This window comes from Varroa jacobsoni, unplaced genomic scaffold (genome assembly GCF_002532875.2).
Source record: "Varroa jacobsoni isolate VJ856 unplaced genomic scaffold, vjacob_1.0 scaffold_66, whole genome shotgun sequence".
Classification (NCBI taxonomy): domain Eukaryota; kingdom Metazoa; phylum Arthropoda; class Arachnida; order Mesostigmata; family Varroidae; genus Varroa; species Varroa jacobsoni.
The window spans coordinates 122,662-141,822 of record NW_019212968.1 but is presented as its reverse complement, the minus strand read 5'-3'; the positions used below and the strand labels follow the sequence as shown (position 1 = coordinate 141,822).

Sequence of the window (19,161 nt, the reverse complement as noted above, 5' to 3'; positions counted from 1 at the left end):
AACAAACCAGAAAAGAAAATTAGGCGATTCATGGTGCTCACCTGAAACCCGATTGATCCGGGGTTGAGGTCTGATCCTCCAGCCACTCCAACTTGGCGACGACGTCGGCGACGACGGCCGAAAGCGTCAACGCCCTGGCAATGAACAGGCGGGCAGGAACCGAAGCATACTCTAATGCTGCATTGGAATCGAAGATTGTTTGATGACGGAAATTTGAAAGCGTTGAACCGTGCCATGAGAACTTTGCTCTCGGGCTCGTAACTCCAATTGTCGAAGATCGAGGTGTCGGTCGCACAGCCGTTGTTGTCGGTTACCTCGTACTGGACTTCCTCGTCGTCCTCCATAGTTTTGGCGATACAGCCGCGAGCGAAACCTCCGTAGATTTCTACCGAAACAGTAAGCGAGCGAAATATATAATGTGACTGTTCGTCGGCTTATGTCAGAGAAATGAGTACGATACGAGCTTTACAATGCTGCTTTAAATAGACATTGCTGAATGAAAAATTGACATTTTCTTGTGATCCGACAGTTTGCCTACCACGCTAAAGGGACGAGGTGTGTGTATGTGTATATGTGTTTGTGTGTGGGGGCTGAATGTGTTAACTGAAGTTCGTATATGAGCGACCTGCTTTCATAATCATAAAACCTACCATAGGGTTGAACGGTAACTTTGAGCAAAAGATCGTCTCCGATCTCGGCCTGAGATACTTCCTTGCCATCGATTGTGCAAATCTGCATCTGGCAGGTAGGTGGTGGGCCGGTGTTGGCGATAGTTCCGGACGTCGTAATCATGCTAACGTTAAATCCAAGGGTCACTGTGCGCTCTCCAGTATTGTATACGCATTTGATGTGGTAAGCACGGGCGCGATACGTGACGAGTTTCGGATGTTTCTGAATAACGAGGACGAACGACGCTTCGCCATTGATGTGCACAAGCCCGCAGGTGTTGAAAAGAACTTTGAAATCAATGGTCTCACGGGAGTTGCTATTGGCAATAATTCGACGACAGTTCTCGTCCTGGCTGTGGCCCTTTACATAGACTACGCCATTGAAGTTGTCTAGCGATATGAGCACTTGGACTCCGTCAGCGAGACACATAACATCCAAACCTCCTGGTGGGGTATCCTGAATGGGTGGTTCAGTTTTAGGTGGTGGTGGAACATAGCATCCGTGGACCTTATCGTAGGGATCACCAATGAGCTCCGATGGACATGTGCATAGTGCGACATGATTGGTGACTGTGCAGATAGCCGATGGGCCGCAGATGAAGCATGGCGAAATACATTGTTTGGTGCCATTGTCGCAAATTTTGTCGTTCGGGCAGTCCTCATTACTCTTGCAGCCTTCTTCGAGTTTTTCACATCCGCGAATGTAGGGGTCACCGACTGTGCCGGGAGGGCAGTTGCATTCGTAACCACCCTGGGTGTTTATGCAGAGTGCATTGCGCGCACACGGGTCAGCCAGTTCGATACATTCGTTGATGTCAGTACAGGTGAGATCTGGATTGTGTCTGAATCCACGAGGACACACGCAGAAGCCATCCTTTGGGCCGACATAAATGCAATCTTCGTTTTTTTGACAGGGATTTGTGGTAGTGCAGTTACGCGATTCCGCGATACAGAAGTCGCCACGTCGTTCCAGATTTGGTGGACAGCCGCAGGTGTGATCGTCGAGACAGATTAGGTTTCCGGGACAATTGTAGTCGATGCCGCAGATCTCAATCTTCACACAGCGCACGAGCGGATCACCGGTGTAACCGGGTGGGCATGTGCAAGAATGTCGATGACTCTGGACGCGGCAGCTGGCGTCGATACCGCATGGAGCGTCCAAGCATGGATCGCGGCAATCAGGTATCGAACGGTCACACGCCTCGTGCAACGGACAATCGTCGTCGGTTATACAGCGTGGTTTTGGTGGCTCGATGCGCAAACAAGCGCCCTTGTACGGGTCTCCTTCATGTTCAGGTGGACAGGCGCATTCATAGCTGCCGGGCAAATTCACACAGTCGGCAGCCTGGCCACACGGTGTGATTTCCACGCATTCATTGATGTCGACACAGTCATCATTAGGTGTGATGCGGAAGCCTCGGGGACAAACGCAGAAGCCATCCTTGCGGCCGACGTAAACACATTCTTCGTTATGCCGATCGCAGGGATTCGTCGTGGTGCAGTTGTGGCTTGTCCTGAAGCAGTAGTCAAGTCGATGCTTGAAATCAGGGGGGCAACCACAGTAACCATCAAGACACAATAGGTTTCCTGGACACTGGAATTCATGTGGGCATCCAATAAGTTTATAACATTGGATTTTCGGATTACCAGTATGACCCGCAGGACATTCGCACTGAGCCTTGTGATGTATCGCTCGGCACCGTGCGTTGTGGCCACAGGCATCAGGTACGAGGCAGGGGTCATAGCATTTCAGAATAGATACATTGCACGTCTTGTGGTCTGAACAATCGTGATCTGTCGTGCATTCACCCTTCGGCGGCTCACAGCCCGCCTGGTAGGGTTCTCCGCTTGTCCCAGTAGGGCAAACACATTCAAATGATCCAATTTTGTTATAGCATTGTGCACCAGTTGCGCAAGGAAACGGCACTTGGTCACATTCATTGATGTCTCGGCAAACGCCATTTGGCATGAGAACAAAGCCGCGCGGGCAAACGCAGAAACCGGTATGTGCAGGTCCGTCATAGATACACTCCTGGTTTTCGGAGCATGGATTGGTGGTGGTGCAATTGTGCGAAGTGAGAATACAGAAAAAGCCCCGTTGCTGGAATGGCCGTGGACAACCACAGTACTCGCCAAGGCATTGCAGATTTCCTGGGCACTCATGGTGATGTACGCAGCCTCTGGCAACGGAGCACTCAACGTGCGGGTTTCCGCGCAGCCCACTGGGACATGTACACTCGGGTCGGTGGTGGAGGCCTAGGCATTCCGCACCGCGTCCGCAGACGCCTGGTTTGTGACAAACGTCATAACATTGTTCAGTAATTCGGTCGCAGGCCTCATAGTTCTTGCAATCGTCGTCACGAGTGCAGCCCTCAACTCTTTGCCGACATCGCTCATAGTATGGGTCTCCGATAAGACCGCTTGGACAGGTGCACTGGTAGCTACCGGGTAAGTTGTTACATATGGCGCCGTGACCGCACGGGCCTCTGCCGTGTAGGCATTCATTGATGTCCTTGCACCTTCCATCTACGCAAACGTAGCCTTCCCCGCAGTCGAGGTCGTGGTAGCATTCTGGCTTGGGTACAAGCTCGCATCGCGTGAGCGGATCGCCCGTGTACCCGGGCAGGCAGTTGCAGATTGCTTCGTGATTGGCTGCGTGGCATTTCGTGTTCGTGCCACATACCCCTCCGATGAGACAAGGATCCTGGCAGAGACGGTTGATGCAAGCTTTGTTGAACGGACACTGACTATGACTTCGGCAGCCCGGAATACAGCGCGAGGCGTGACAGATCTCACCAAAGCCACATTCCTCATCACGACGGCAGAATCCGTCAGGAACCTTTTCGCACGCAATCTCCGGGTCGCCAGTGTAGCCAGGGTCACAAGTGCAAAGTTCCCGATGCTGTACGGCGTTGCAAATAGCGTTGCGTCCGCAAACTCCAGAACGCAGACAAGGATTCTTACATTGACGATTGAGGCACTGATTGTCAATGGGACAGTTGACATCAGAACGACACCCGACGATGCATTTGTTCAGCTCACAAATGCGTCCGTAATGGCATTCGGTGTCGTGAACACACTCGGGTGGCGGGGGCAGAACTTTGACGCAGTGCTGTTTTGGATCGCCGGTATGGTCTGGCAGACAGCTGCAAATACGGTCGTGGTTCCAGGCTCGGCATACGGCATTGAGACCACAGGCTCCGTATTGTTTGCAAGGGTCTTGGCACGTTTGACGAATACAGGCTTGAAGGAACCCGCAGTGATGGTCGGTGCGGCAGCCTGGCACACAGACAGCAGTTTCACAGATGAGGCCGACAGCGCAGTCACTGTCGTGAATGCAGTGTCCGGGTTCCCGCAACTCTTTGCATTCTGTGCGAGCGTCGCCTTGGAATCCTGGCAGGCATGAGCAGATGGCATGGTGATTTCGGGCTTGGCAGAGTGCATTAATACCGCACGCGTTTGGCAACCTGCAAACGAGCTCACATTGGCCGTTCATGCATGCACGGTCGTTTGCGCAGTTGTTGTCATGGCGACAGCCCTCTATAAAAATCAAATCATTACCATTAAGAGACGGTCAGCCGCAAGGAAGCAAAAAATACGGCTTACATGAATGAAAACAATATCAATTTAAATAATCTAAGCCTAGAATTATGTCTTGCTCTTTCTTGATTTGTTATCAATGAAAATTCTAATTTATAATTATATAATTTATAATAAGATATAAGCTTATAAAGGTAAAATTCGGTTCTGGGAAACAGCGAGGGTTCGAAATCGGCAGAGCGAAACTAATCGTTCTATCATAAAACCCTTCACCTAGTTTCTTATATAATACACACCAATGCAGCGCTGGTTGTCGCAAATGAATCCGAGTGGACACTCAATATCGCGTGTACACTCAGGCTTCGGTTCGTCTTTAACACAGACAACGGCAGGATTGCCTCGATGCCCGGGCAGACACGTGCAGTCAGCGTGGTGGTTGATAGGTGTGCAAAGTGCGTTACGGCCGCAGGCGCCGAATACAGAACAGGGATTTTGGCAGATACCGTTGACGCAGGCCTCTTCAAGACCACAGCGCTGGTCTGAACGACATCCGACTGAAGGAAAGAATACAGAGACTTTATAAGAATGCTACTTCACCTTGTTTCCTATTGTAGATTGTTGCTATTAATTTGCTTGGCTCAAATAGGCACCCCACAGTTTTCAGTGACTTTCTGTCATTACGAAATTAATTTGTGGAAGAGGTGGAAACGTTCTAAGTGTGCCGCAATTTCTGCTATCTGATATTCCCCAAGGACGTTGCATTGTTCCTCTGTTCTGTGTAGTTTCTGTATAGGGTACTTCAATGTTATTAACGGTGTGGAGGCGTTAACGTGTCGAAACTGGAAACCTGTATATTTCCAGTCAAATCTGTGTTGTCCTAAAGACGAAACCCTAGTTCTCTACTTCAAGGCTGATAATGTATGCTTTCCTATTGTGCCTATTAGTTGGGACGTCGACGAACTAGTATTTACAACGTTGAGCTTTGATCAACACGAATTTCAACTATTCAAATCATGCATGGTATTGTACATACAATTTTTAGATATTCTGTGGTTTGACTGTCTTGTAATAGATGTGGTAAAAAGCAGCGACGCGTATATACGTTCGTAGAAGACTATTATTTTACACAAACTGTACTCCCACACTGTGGAACAGCATGAAATATCTGTGCAAATCATTATTAATAAGTTCAGAGCTAATAACCTTCGTAGCAAATGTTCCATCTTTTCGAGAAATGCAATTGTAAACAATATACGTCGACATGAGCACCTATTTCATGATAGCGGTACACTTGGGTTCCTACTACTTTTAATATGTCGCAAAATGCTTGTTTCGTGTGTCACACTGTATAATTCAATTTAGTTAGGCAGTTTCTATGGTCACATCATGCAATTTGGAAACCGAAAGCTATCGTCTGTTGAGGATGGCGCTTGTAAGTTCAGGTATTACTACTACAGACGGCCTCTTGTTGGCATGTCCCTTCACGGTTAAAGGTTAACTTAAATGACAACTTTCTAGAGTACTATTGATTTTTTATATAAAGGTAGCCATGATACCGATACGAATTGCGCATACGTCCTTCGACCTCAAACCCTATTTTCTTGTCTTTATAAAGGCTACATCTCCGCTTCGAACACATAAGCAAGGTTTTCATAATCATACAAAACAAGTGAGGCCGAGACTTTTGCCCTATTAGATATATCATCATCGATTTGTCATTACGCCGTAACATACTACAAATGAAGCACTGATGGTGTTTATTTCTAAGTGACTCATATATGAACATACTTCTGCTGGCCGTGACTTAGGCATACACGTGATAAACAAGACTTTCTCATTGCATAACGGCAGCAGTCAAAATAAACTGTAGCATATTGCCTATGGTTACGCTTGAAATCAATTTGTATGAAGTGGTTTGGGTCATTACCTCACTGCGACCTGACTAGACAGATAAACAATAGGTTCAAATGTTGTTGTGGGCCTTACGTACAGACACATTTATGCGATTCGCATATGTGGCGTAGCTGACATTCAGAGTCTATTTCGCACTCTTTCGGCTGCTCGGGCGGCGAGAGACGGCACTCGAAACGCGGGTCCCCGATATAACCTGGTTCACAGCTGCATACAGGTCGATGAGCCTCCATTACGCAGGTCGCGCCAGTTCCGCAAGTGCCTGGAAGTTTGCACAGGTTAGTGCATTTTCCACGATAACAAGCTTCCAGCGGCGAACAGTGATCGTCCGTTCGGCAGCCTTCGATGCAATCCTTGGTTATACAGATTTGACCGAATGGGCATTCTCGATCGTGGTAACACCCAGCCTCCCGTACCTCGACACACTGCTCAAGTGGGTTACCAGTAAGACCGGGAGTACACAGGCAAACCGCTTTATGGTTGGCTGCCTTACAGTCAGCGTTGAGACCGCAAACGTATTCGAAACTGCACGGATTTTGACATCGATTTCGGATACAGGCTTGATCGAATGGACAAGCATCATCAGTTCGGCATGCGTCGACGCAGAAGCCCTTCTCGCAGATGCGGCCCAGAGGACAATCGGCGTCGTGGAAGCAGAATTCCTGAGTTGGAACTGTGCACTCGAACGCGGGGTCTCCAGTGAGTCCGGCTGAACACGTACAGACAGGACGATGGGAAGCTGGCAAACATTTGGCACCCTTACCACAGGCGTGTGGCTGAAGGCACGGATTTTGACAGATGCGGCTGTAACAGGCTCGATCGAACGGACAGTTATCATCGCTTCGGCAGCCTTCGATACAATGCTGCAGTTCACAAATCTTCCCAAGCGTACAGTCAGGGTCACGAGTACATTCTGGCGGTGGTAGACGGATCTCGGGTTTACTACAGCGGTCGTACGGATTACCTTCAAAGGCTGGTACACACGAGCATACAGGTCGGTGGACGACGGGTCGACAATGAGCATTGATGCCGCACGCGTTCTGAACGCTGCATGGATCGATGCAGCGGGCGTTAATGCAGGCTTTGTCGAATGTACAGTCCGAATCGCGTCGACAACCGGGGATGCATTTGCGTCGTTCGCAGATTTCGCCGGGATTGCACGCGGAATCGTGTGAGCAGCCATCGGGGATACAGTGATGGTTGCGACAAATGAAACCAGCTGTGCACGGATGGTCCGTTGAACATTCAGTACGAATTTCGTGGACGACAATCTTTGTTGTGCATTGTACGCGGGGATCACCAACTTTGTCGTGTGGGCAGGTACAGACGGCACGATGATGGTGGGGACGACACAGTGCGTTGATACCACAGGCGCCAATTTGGCTGCATGGGTTGTTGCATTGGCCTTGAATACACGCCTTGTCGAATGGACAGTGCTCATCGACGCGGCATCCGAAGATGCACCGCGTGCTGACGCAGTACTTCTCCAGACCGCAATCGTTGTCAGTGTGGCACTCGACTTGGATCTCTTTGCAGTGCACACGGGGATCGCCTTCATAGTTCTGCGGGCACCTACATTCAGCATGATGTCCTAGAGCTTGACAGCGCGCATTAATACCACATGCGCCAGTAACGCACGGATCTTTGCACACGCGCTCACGACACTCAAGGAAGAAATCGCAATCGCTATTCGAACGACAGCCCACGATGCAGCGAGTGTTCTCGCAAATCTCGCCACGATTGCAATCATTATCAGAGGCGCAGAATTCGGCAGGAGCGCATTGTCCTCGCAGGCACACAAAGCCAGGTTGGCATTCTTCACTAACACGACAATCCTGCGATCGCTTGCATTCGAATTGTGGATTCCCAGTAAGGCCGGGCGGGCAGAAGCAATGAGCCTGATGACGTTCGGGTAAACAATCGGCGTGCACCCCGCACGCACCACGGATCGTGCAAGGGTTGCGACACTGGCCATTGTGACACGCCTGATTGACCGGACAATTGGAGTCACTGCGACATCCCTCGAAACAACGATGGGATTCACAGATATGACCGAGCTGACAGTCTGGGTCGCGATGGCACTCAACAATAAGAACACAACGACCGCTGTCACAGGAACGTTCCGGGCCGCACTCACTGCTTCGCGTACAAACATCAGGATCGTTGATACATTCCACAAATGGATCGCCGATTGTTTTCGGCGGGCAACTACACGTTAGCTGATGGTTCTTCGTTACACAAATAGCATTGGCTCCACAAGCGCCCATGAAGGTACATGGATTTTGGCACTGACGACTGATGCATGATTGGTCATCTCTGCACGTCGCATCCGACCGACAGCCCTCATAGCAACGGTAGTTCTGACAGATTTTGCCGAGTGAACACTCCGAATCGATGACGCACTCAACTTTATTACATTCTACTTGGGGGTCGCCAGTGAAGCCCGGCAGGCAGCTGCACAAGGCGCGATGGCTGGTAGGCTGGCATTTTGCATGGGGTCCGCAAGCTGTAGGGCTCTCACAGGGATTGACGCATTGACGGTTCAAACACTGTTCGCTGGATGGACAATCATAGTCAGATCGGCAGCCCACTGGAAAAATAGTGGGTGATATATTAGGCGATCATGTACAAAAAAAAACTAGAACTGAAGATGTCGCGCCAAATAGAACATACATACAACTCTATGACTGTTAGCTGCTGTTGGCTGTACATTGGATCTGTACTTCAAGCAGGTCCAAAACGATCAGATCATCAGAAATCAGGCACTATTTTTGATATGGCAGCATAGACTAATAGATATTTCCCTACATATGACTAAAACACTTACGGAAGCAGAGTCCTTTCTCGCAGATGTGATTCTTTGGACAAACGGTATCCGCAGTACAGATCACTGAAGTTACATTAAATAGATATGATTATTTTGCACTTGTGCTCCACACATCATTACATATTAGCTATTAACCCATCAATACTGTTAAACACCCAAAATAAGCTATATAGTTCATCATGCATATAGACCCAAATACCAATATGTAGTGTAGAGTAGTCCAGTTATATGGCGTAGTACTCGAATATCATTAGAGATACTCGCAATTCGGAAGATGTGCTCCCGTAAAAGTATGTTGATATACAGCGTTCGTCGATAAGAGATTTTTCACTGCTGATATTCGTAGAAGATCAAGAGGGAAGATGGTGAAATCAGTACGACCCTAAGGTAATCAATGATAGTCATCGCTATGTAAGCAATTATCAGACTAGTGGGTGTTCGCATTATCATCAGAAGAAGAAAGTAAATATATCAGCACGCCCGGATGGTTTTAGGGCAGTGAAGCAGTCGTATTGCTTACTACGTAGTACTACAGACTAGTGGCTAACAAGCCCGACACAAACACAGGGACAAAGGACACCACCTAATAACTCTGACGCTAAGTAAATATTGCGATAATTGGGCGTCCTTGCAGTTTGTTTTCGACATCAAGGTGAAATTGTATGTAATTTTCATCGGCCGCCTGACCATCGAATCAAATACACAAGAAAATAAAGAATTATTCCTTAGAATGTCAAAGGAGTTATTTATTTTTATAATAACTTGGCTTTTGTACTGCAGTAATAATTCGGGTTACCAAACATCCAATCGGAAATGTGTAAGGACACGCTGTATCCTAAAGGAGATACGAACTTATTACTCTGTTACGTTAGTTATTAAACAAGTACTTACAGCTGCAGTATCGTTCGACGCAACGTTCGTTATCGAAGCATTCGTTATCACTCGAGCAGCTGACGCGGCAGATGGTAGACTCACAACGTTGGCCGACTCCGCATTCGTCGTTTGTGCGGCAGTCTACAGCTGTTCGTACGCACTCAATTTCGGCTTCACCTCGAAGTCCGGCGGGGCACGAACACTGTGGCCGGTGGTTATGGACGACGCAAACAGCGTTAGTACCACAGGCCGCTGGGCTAGCACAAGGATCAGTGCATTGATTCTTAATGCAGGCCAGATGCGAAGGACAATCGGTGTCGGCGCGACACCCAACTTTGCAGAAGTTATGTTCACAAATCTCCCAGTCAAAGCATTCCTTGTCACGGTGACACTGGACGTGGCAACGATTGTCAACGCAACGTTCGTTTAGAGCGCAATCCTGGTTCGTACTGCACGTTAACCGACAATAGCCTAGGAAGCAAACACTGCCAGGTTCACAAGTTTGCGATGCGCTACAGATGATAGCACGACGCACACAGGCCACATTGGCATGTGGCCTGCCAACGAAGTGCGAAGGACAGGAACAAACCGGTCGATGATTGGCGACGCGACATTCGGCATTAGGTCCGCATGTCGCCTGGCCTTCGCACGGGTCACGGCACTGGTTGCTGACGCAGGCCAAATGATCAGGGCACTGCTCGTTGGAACGACAACCCAGCTGACAACGGTTACCGACGCAGATTTCGCCATCGTGACACTCAGAGTCTGATCGACAAAGGATATAGCAACTGTTAGAAAAACAACGTTCGCCAAATGCACAGTCGGCGTCAGTAGAGCAATCAACGCGGCAGCGGGTCGCCACGCAACTGTATTGATCGCCGCACTCAACTGCGGTACGGCAAGCGACCGAAACTCGGACGCACGATACCAATGCGTCACCGGTGAACCGTGGCGGACAAGTACACTGGACACGGTGCTGAATTGTTTGGCATTCAGCGTTCGTTCCGCAGGCAGTTGGGTTAGCACAGGGGTTTTTGCACTGGTTCAAAATACATGTTTCATCGTAACGGCAGTCTGAATCAGCTCGGCAACCGACTACGCAGTTCTTTTCCAGACAAATCTCCTTGTCGAGACAGTCGTGGTCCTCAAGACAGCCTTGGATACAGTGACCATGAACACAAATTTCCCGGGTGGCACAATCGTCCTTTCCAGAACAAGGCGGTCGACAGCGGCGCTTCTCGCAGACCAGGGGAGCAGGACATGAGGTATCATCGTCACAAAATGGTGGGATTCGTACACATCCCGTTGCACGATCGTAAGGTTGGCCAGTGAATCCGTGCGGGCAGTAGCAGCTAGCTTTGTGATTGTCAACCCGACAAATGGCGTCCGGTCCACAGGTGCCCACAATACTGCAGGGTGACTTGCACATTGGGACTGAGCCGTCATGAATGCAAGCGGCAGTCGGTGGGCAGTCAACATCACCGTTAGGACACTCGTTCGGGTGTCGACAACCGGGTGGACCATTGGGATTGCCAATGTGTCGGTCCGGTGGACATTCGCATTGAGCGCCACCGAATCGGTTTCGGCACAGGGCCGTTCGATGGCAGGGGTTGCTTTTGCGACAGAAGTCAATAAGCACACAGCCGATAACCGGATCACCTTCATAGCCTTCCCGACAGGTACATGTAGCGGAATGATGCTTAGAGATACAGTGCGCATTTGGCCCACAACCTTGGCGAATCACGCAGAGGTCGATACATTTGTTCTCGTGACAAATTTGATCATCGCGACAATCTTCGTGGTGGAAACATTCAGCCTTTTTGCACCCAACCCGACCGTCGAGCGGGTCTCCAACGTAGCCCTCGAGGCATTTGCAGATGGCGCTGTGCTTGTTAGGGATGCAGACCGCATTCCGTCCGCACAGGGTGGTCTCGCACGGATCAATACAAGCGTCATAACCACGATGCGAAGAGCGGCAAATTCGTTGCTCACCGCATTCGCCATCGTGGAAGCAGCGGTCAGCAGGTTCGCAGTTGCCGAGCACGCAACGAAAGCCTTCGGGACAATCGCTGTTTGCGCGGCACACTTCACGGCAACGGCCGTCCTCGCAGATCTCATTGCTGCCACACTCACGGTTCGCTTTACAGTAAAGTCGGCATAAGCCTCGATAGCAGAATTCACCGATCGGACAGTTGTCATCGTAGTCACACGGAATGTTCTTAATACAGCCACTGCTAGGATTTCCGCGGAAACCGTCCTTGCAACGACATAGCGCGCTGTGCAGCTTCGATTCGCAGATCGTATTTATACCACAGTTTCCATTGCTACGGCAGGCATCTACACACTTGTTAAGCGCGCAGATCTCCGAGTCACGGCAGTCGCCATCAGCAATGCATTCAACGACCTCACAGCGCACTTTAGGGTTACCCGTAAAACCTGGTGCACAACTGCACACCGGCTGATGGTTAATGCAGGTACATTTCGAATTACTGCCGCAAGGGTTTGAAACTTCACAGGGGTCTTTACAGTAGGGCGTACCCTTGACGTCAAGACAGGCGGACGTCGACGGGCAGTCGCTGTTTCCGTTAAAACAAATATTCGGATCGTGACAGCCGGGCTGACCAGGCTTTGCAAACGGATCTCCGACCAGGTGAGCGGGACAACGGCAGGTGTAGCCTCCTGAAGTATTGTCGCATAAAGCGGTGTAATGGCAGGGATGTCCTGCGCATTCATCCACATCGACACAATGCAGCAAGCCTTTGTTCTCGTAGCCGCGATCACATTCGCAAGAAGACTGACGATTTCGAACGACGCAGGTACCGTGGGGACCACAATTGACATTATCGCAGGGACTTTGACAAACGAAGTTCACGCAATGTTCGGACAGGTGGCAGTCAGTGTCAGCAAGGCAATCCACAGCAATACATCCTCGATTTTTGTCGTAAGGGTCGCCAGTGAACAGGCCTGTTTTAGGGCAGTGACACTGCCGACGGTGGTTGAGGACACTGCAAATAGCATAAGGACCGCATGGGTTGTTAGCGCAGGGATCGATGCAACGCGTTATACCCGATCGGTCGCAGGCAGCGTGTTGAGGACAATCGACGTCGCCCCGTGGGCATTCGCCAGGGTTTGAACATCCAGTAAAACCATCTCCGATGAAGCCTTCCGGACATTTACAGAGAAAACTGCCGAGGGTGTTATGGCAAATGGCACTCTTATGACAAGGATGGTCCACGATGCATTCGTTGATATCTTCACACCCATATGGCGTTTCCTTAAATCCTGGTTTACAATGACAAGTGTTAAGTGAGCAGACCTGATGTACTTGGCAGTCGTTGTCTGTTCGGCAGCCAAACTGGCAGTGACCATGGATACAAAGTTCTCCCGCGGGACATTCACTGTCACCCGCGCACGACGACATACAGAAGTCCCTAACACAGGCTTCGCCAACGATACAACCACTGCAAGTAGCTCGACAGCGATTCTCGAAGCAAGACAAGCCGCTAGGACAGTCACCTCTTCCGCGTCCTGTGCAAGTGAGCACAGCTCGTGTGCAACCAATTTGTGGGGTAGGGTTGCCGACTAAACCATCAGCACATGAACAGTATGCCTCATGGTTTCGCACGGTACAGATGGCATTAGGTCCGCATAGACCTCTGATAAGGCACGGGTTTTGGCAACGGTTCTGGCTACAAGTCTCTTCCGAGGGACAGTCGGCGTTCGTGCGACATCCAATCTGGCAGTATCCGTTAGATAGGCAGGCCTCCTTAGGAGGACAGTCATTGTTCGAATAGCACATATGCACGCAACGGGAGCCGACACATTTCTCACCGACAGCGCAATCATTCTCTCGACTACAAGCCAATCGACATTGAGCATCCAAACAGACGTATCCTCCTGCGCAGTCAGCATCGTGTAGACATCCGAAAGACTCACGCACACAGCCGGCAGCCGGATCGCCCCGAAAGTGGGAGAGGCATTCACAAACGGCACCGTGTTTGTTATCTGGGCGGCACTGTGTGTTCGGTCCGCAAGAGAAGTGGTCACATGGGTTTTGACACATGGGGGATCCTTTATGGTCGGGGAAGCAGGCCAAATGTCCAGGGCAGTCACCGTTGCCGTTTGGACATGAGTTCGGGTGTCGGCAACCCTGGCGATATGGGTCGCCAATAAAGCCGTTTTGGCAAACGCATTCATAGCCGCCGGGTGTGTCAACGCACTTCCCGGATAAGTGACATGGGTTCGAGTCGCAGAAGTGAATTTCTTCGCAACGGACGAGTGGGTCACCAGTGTAGCCGGGTCGACAATGGCAGATGCGTTGATGGTTTTGTGCTACGCAGGCAGCGTTTATTCCGCATCCATCGACGCATGGATCCTCGCAGTAGAAGTTAGGGAAGCAAGCTTTCTTTGGATGGCAGTCCTCGTCTTTGAGACACTCGACCTGGCGGCAGCCGTCACGTTGATCGTAGGGGTCACCGATATAGTTTCCGTGAGGACAGGCACACTTTGGAAGATGATTGTCAACTACACAGATGGCTCGTGGTCCACATTTCACAAAGCGACATCCGTCCTGACATCGTCGTTCGCCATAATGCTCGTCAAATTGGCACACTTGGGTAGGTAGAGAACAGTCCGAATGGGCGATGCACTCTGGTTCGGGAATCGTTCGGCATCCCTCGCGACTGTTCGGGTCTCCAGTGAAACCTTCACGACATCGGCAGCGTCCCATGTGGTTAAGAGGAATGCAGTCGGCATCAGGTGTACAGCTGAAGCTGATACACACCTCTGCACACCGAAACACCCCGAGTGAATTAGGAATGCACTGGGCGGTGCTCGGGCACATGGTGTGGTTCCTGCATTCGTCGATAGCACGTGGAACACACGCAAACAGATTACCCGGATCGCGGACGTGGCCTTCGACGCACTCGCAATGATAGTTGTGCTCCCCGGCGACGCAGCGCGTATTAAAGCCGCACTTGTTGTATCTGCAAGCGTGCACACAGCGACGTTCACCGGTGTTGTCCGCACGGCAGACGTCGTGCTTCGCGTAACAGTCTTCATCGGCTGTGCATTCGTCCTTGCGACGACAACCATTTATAGGGTTGTCGGGATCTCCTTTAAACCCTTCAAGGCAGGCGCATTGGGCACGGTGGTTGAATGCATGGCAGACAGCGTTAGGCCCGCACTGACGGCGATCACATGCAGGAACGCACTTGTGGCCACGGACACAAATCTCACTTTGGGTACAATCGTCGTCCAGTTGGCAGCCCTCAATAACTGGTGCTAGGATCTAAAGATTGTAACACAAGTACCTATTAGAATCGTGCAACAATCATACATCTTATCAAATTGATATATATATATATGCATAAATTGGGAGCTATATGTATATATAAAAGCGCTTAAGTCGAGAAAAACTCGGACAAAACCGAAACCGTCACGAATAACAAACTCGTCATGACAAAAGAACAATGCCTCTTTTTTAGAGTTTAAGCCGAAATCGACAGTTTACATTGTTGCCAGTTTTCATGCAGTTTCTCAAAGACTCGACACTTCCACGAAGCAAGCCTATTGGTAGATTTTAGATTTAGAAGAGCTTAAAAAATCGAGAAACCATGTTTTATGTAACTGTGATCTTTGATAGAAATTAGTGGCTATTGGGAAAATGAATATCAATCTCCGATCGAGTCGCTCAGATGAGCTCTAACAATCAGCTAGCTCATGACTTTGGGTCGATTTGTAGCACTGCAAGAAATCTTGGCTCGTTTTAATTCCGTTAAAATTATGCGTACGTTAAATGTATGTAGCATATTTGAGCTTTGCACCTATCAATGTCCCTTGACGTACTACTAAGAGGTTATTTGTAGATTACCGAACGACTAGCGAGCGGTTCAGATACGGGATGAAAGCTACGATTGTATTGGATGGTGATGATACTCAATAACTCCAACCGTGAGAAATGACACTTCTTTTTTTGTTTAGATACAGTTCTAGAAATACTATATAGACAGGTGTACATTGACAGCTAGAACATTGTTAAAATGCACAAAAAAATGTTTGCTACTATTCTGTATGGTATGAGTATCAGCTAAGGCCCTAATTTTTTTCCAGATGTGCCCATTTTATTTACAGGTGCATTTCAACTCCCAGTAGTTCTAGGTACTGGGCATTTTAAATCCACCCATCATCAACACTACAGCGACTATGTGCGACGGACAGATTCGTTATCGTATACGTGTTTACGTTTATTAATGCGGGGCAATAATGGATTTTGGTTACATTAAATTTTGAATTTTTTCTATACGCTTTCACAAATATCGGGTAGAAAGTCCACAGAGTTGAATGCATAGAGAGAGCACAATGTAGTCATTACACAAAGTAAACCGGAACGACAATTTTGCAGATCAGATCGGATTTCGGAGTTGTTTTTATATTGAGTTTTGGTCTTTGTTCCTGCTTAGTGTCATTATACCTTACAGCCAACAGTGGGGTTATAGGGATCACCCTCAAATCCAGGCTCGCAACTGCAGTGAGCCTTATGACGAATACCCACGCAGATTGCATGTGGGCCACATTTTTCGTACACGCAAATGGGAACGCACTTTCGGCAACCCGTAAGGTCTGGACGACAAATCAGATCATCGGCACAATCCGTGTCGCGTTCGCACTCGTCTGGAACTGAAAGGTCAATGCCATAATTCAAAGATGGCTTAGAAACAGCCCCGTTTTTCTATTGAAGACACCGCACACAGTTATTGCTAGTGTAAAACCAAGCAGCTGAATACTGCAATCCTACGAGTAGCTGCTGGGCTGGCTTTTACCGTTGCACATACCGTCTCACGCCATGTCTATTATTACGACTCACACAAATCCACATATACTCTAACTAAAGTTTTCCAACGGAAAACAGTGTTCAATTTTTTCTATCGTAATAAGACGACCAAACAGACCTGCAGCCATTTTCTAGCTTAGTAAGTTATATTCCCATGTTACGGCTAACTAGTTGTCCCAGACAAACCGGGAAGATGCGCGATGATTAAGCGGTTGAGGGCAACATTGAATGCTCTTACTGAAGCGTTCAACCTGTGCTTTACTTCAATTCATATTATTAAAGGCACTAACGTTTGTAGCTGTATTTTTTATTTCACAATTTTCCTAATCATTTCTTTGATGATAGTACTTACATGGCATTCAATATTTACTACCCTCCCATTTGGAAATCGCTCGTAATTGCTTCTTCGACCCCCTCCTACCCCACCGCCTTCCCTCTCACCTCCTTGATAGGCGAATGCTATTGTACTGTTAAATCTTAATATCAAACTGTTTCATATCTATTCATCATCCCACGCCTGGATCAAGAGATTATGATTCACCCAGCCAGTGCAATTACCGTTGTCGACTATATTCGGTGCTCGTAGAAAACTAGCGAGACTAGGACGCAATAGGTTTTCAAATGAACTACGTATCTGTGAGTGAAGTAGAAACAACAAGCTGTTTGGCCATTGGGCAAGGGTAAAACGCAATACTAAGTAAAAAAAAAGGCGTATGTTAATGAAGTAGAATAAAAAAAACTGTATTGAGATTAGAGAAAAATGTATCAAGAGATCATACTAAAAGAGTACTGGGTTCGGCTAGACAAAAATCAGTCTCATGGGCCCATTTTCTTGCTAAATAGATACTACACTGGCCATATAATGGCCAAATGTTGGAATTCTATTTGTTTTGCTTGTTGTCTGAAGAGCTGTTCCTATGTCGAAGCTTTCGTTGGTGTTTCACAGAAAATGTCTTATTTCGGGCGGGAGAAATACTCTGATTAGCAATGACTGATTATCTTGCAGCGGAAGGTCGTATCGGCTCATTCGTTGCCTGCCAGGTGTCAGGCACACCAAGTAAATCGAACTCAAATGGGGAGGAAACTTAAAACGTTAGAACCTCAACTGCGGTCGTCAAATGGAAATTAATAGGAAAAAAGAAAATCGGTTGAATGCCAAGCTATTCCTATAGAAAGCACATACTCAGCAACAAAAACATGGAAGATACAATCATGTAGCCTTGAACCCTTCAATCACGTTTAGACTGCGTTTCTTGGCACCTCTGAGTCACTTTTCTCGTAGGCAGGAGTGATCACTAACACATATGAAATCTAAATTGGCGTAACTGGTAACTTGCATAGATGACCAATAAGTTCTTCTAAGGTTGCGCCTCACATATCCGTCTGGGGGTCGAATACAACTATGACAGTTACAGGTAGATCTGAGAACGCAAAAAGGGGGGGTTCTTCTTTCTCAGATTCAATTAGCTACCGCTGAGTCCAGTTCATCAGTATCCCGTACATTATTCTGCTCACACATAGCCTGTCATGGCATATACAATTATCCATTCGACTCGGCGAGGACGAAAAGGAACACTCAATAGTGGTACTCATCAGGTGGCTTTTAATCTAATTACGAATTTTTGTATCTACGATCATGGCTGGTGCCGCCGATACCTAAGTCGGATGGCAAATTACATATACGTAATCTGATTTTTGTTTAATAGCAAATTACATGTCCATAATCCAATTTTTATTTGTGGAAATATCAAGCTTTACGTGGCTTCGACATACACGTTAGTCTCAAATGAATGAGCGTACTGCTTAGATTACGTTTTTAATATACCGACATAGAATTTCATTGTTTCCGCTGTTGTTTGATTAAAACACCGACTGAGTGATACTGTACTTACTTCTGCATCCTCGAACGAATGGGTCCCCGACCAGCCCAGGTCGACATTCGCATGTGGGTCGGTGGTCGATTGTAGTACAAACAGCTTCTTCGGCACAACGGTAGCCGTCACAAGCATCTGAAAGATGATGCCAAATGACAACAGAATGAAAAAGTGAAACTTTAACTCATCTTTTAAGCGAAAGTAGTGAAGGCTTACATTAAACCTAGCAACTAAGGATACCCTTTGTCTTCGTCAGTCCGTTTTTTGCTAGAAATATACAAAAACCAACTAATAGAGATGGACTACGCAGTTTACTTGAAACCTTACGGTACGCACAAAATCGCAATTACCACTTATTTGGCCTCTCGCAATTGTTGAATGGCAATTGACACTTGGCGCGAGCACAACGTACGATATTGCTTGTGTGTATACAAAACGGTTACAATTTTTCCAATCAGAGTAATACAAGCATAAGCTCGAAAAAATGCATTTTCCTAGAAAGCAAACTGGCCCCCTAAGGTACCACTTGCTCCATCTATCGTCGTAGTGCTACAATTTATTGACTAAACGTATTACTCTCATTGCAGACGGATTATCTTGTAGGGCAACGAAACATCTACCGCATACAAAAAACTA

The 19,161-nt window shown here is 48.2% G+C and overlaps 1 protein-coding gene across 1 annotated transcript in view; it reads right to left on the bottom strand.

Moving 5' to 3' along the window:
* Positions 1–19,161, bottom strand: part of LOC111262131 (uncharacterized) — a 129,586-nt gene that overhangs the window by 4,119 nt on the left and 106,306 nt on the right. Inside the window, exons 44-51 of the mRNA XM_086968985.1 lie at positions 18,544–18,660; positions 16,292–16,497; positions 9,838–15,109; positions 8,947–9,009; positions 6,199–8,709; positions 4,505–4,762; positions 651–4,208; positions 42–385 (exon numbers count right to left, since the gene is read on the bottom strand). Of these exons, the coding sequence (XP_086825111.1) occupies positions 42–385; positions 651–4,208; positions 4,505–4,762; positions 6,199–8,709; positions 8,947–9,009; positions 9,838–15,109; positions 16,292–16,497; positions 18,544–18,660 (12,329 nt within the window). The remainder of the gene's footprint in view (positions 1–41; positions 386–650; positions 4,209–4,504; positions 4,763–6,198; positions 8,710–8,946; positions 9,010–9,837; positions 15,110–16,291; positions 16,498–18,543; positions 18,661–19,161) is intronic.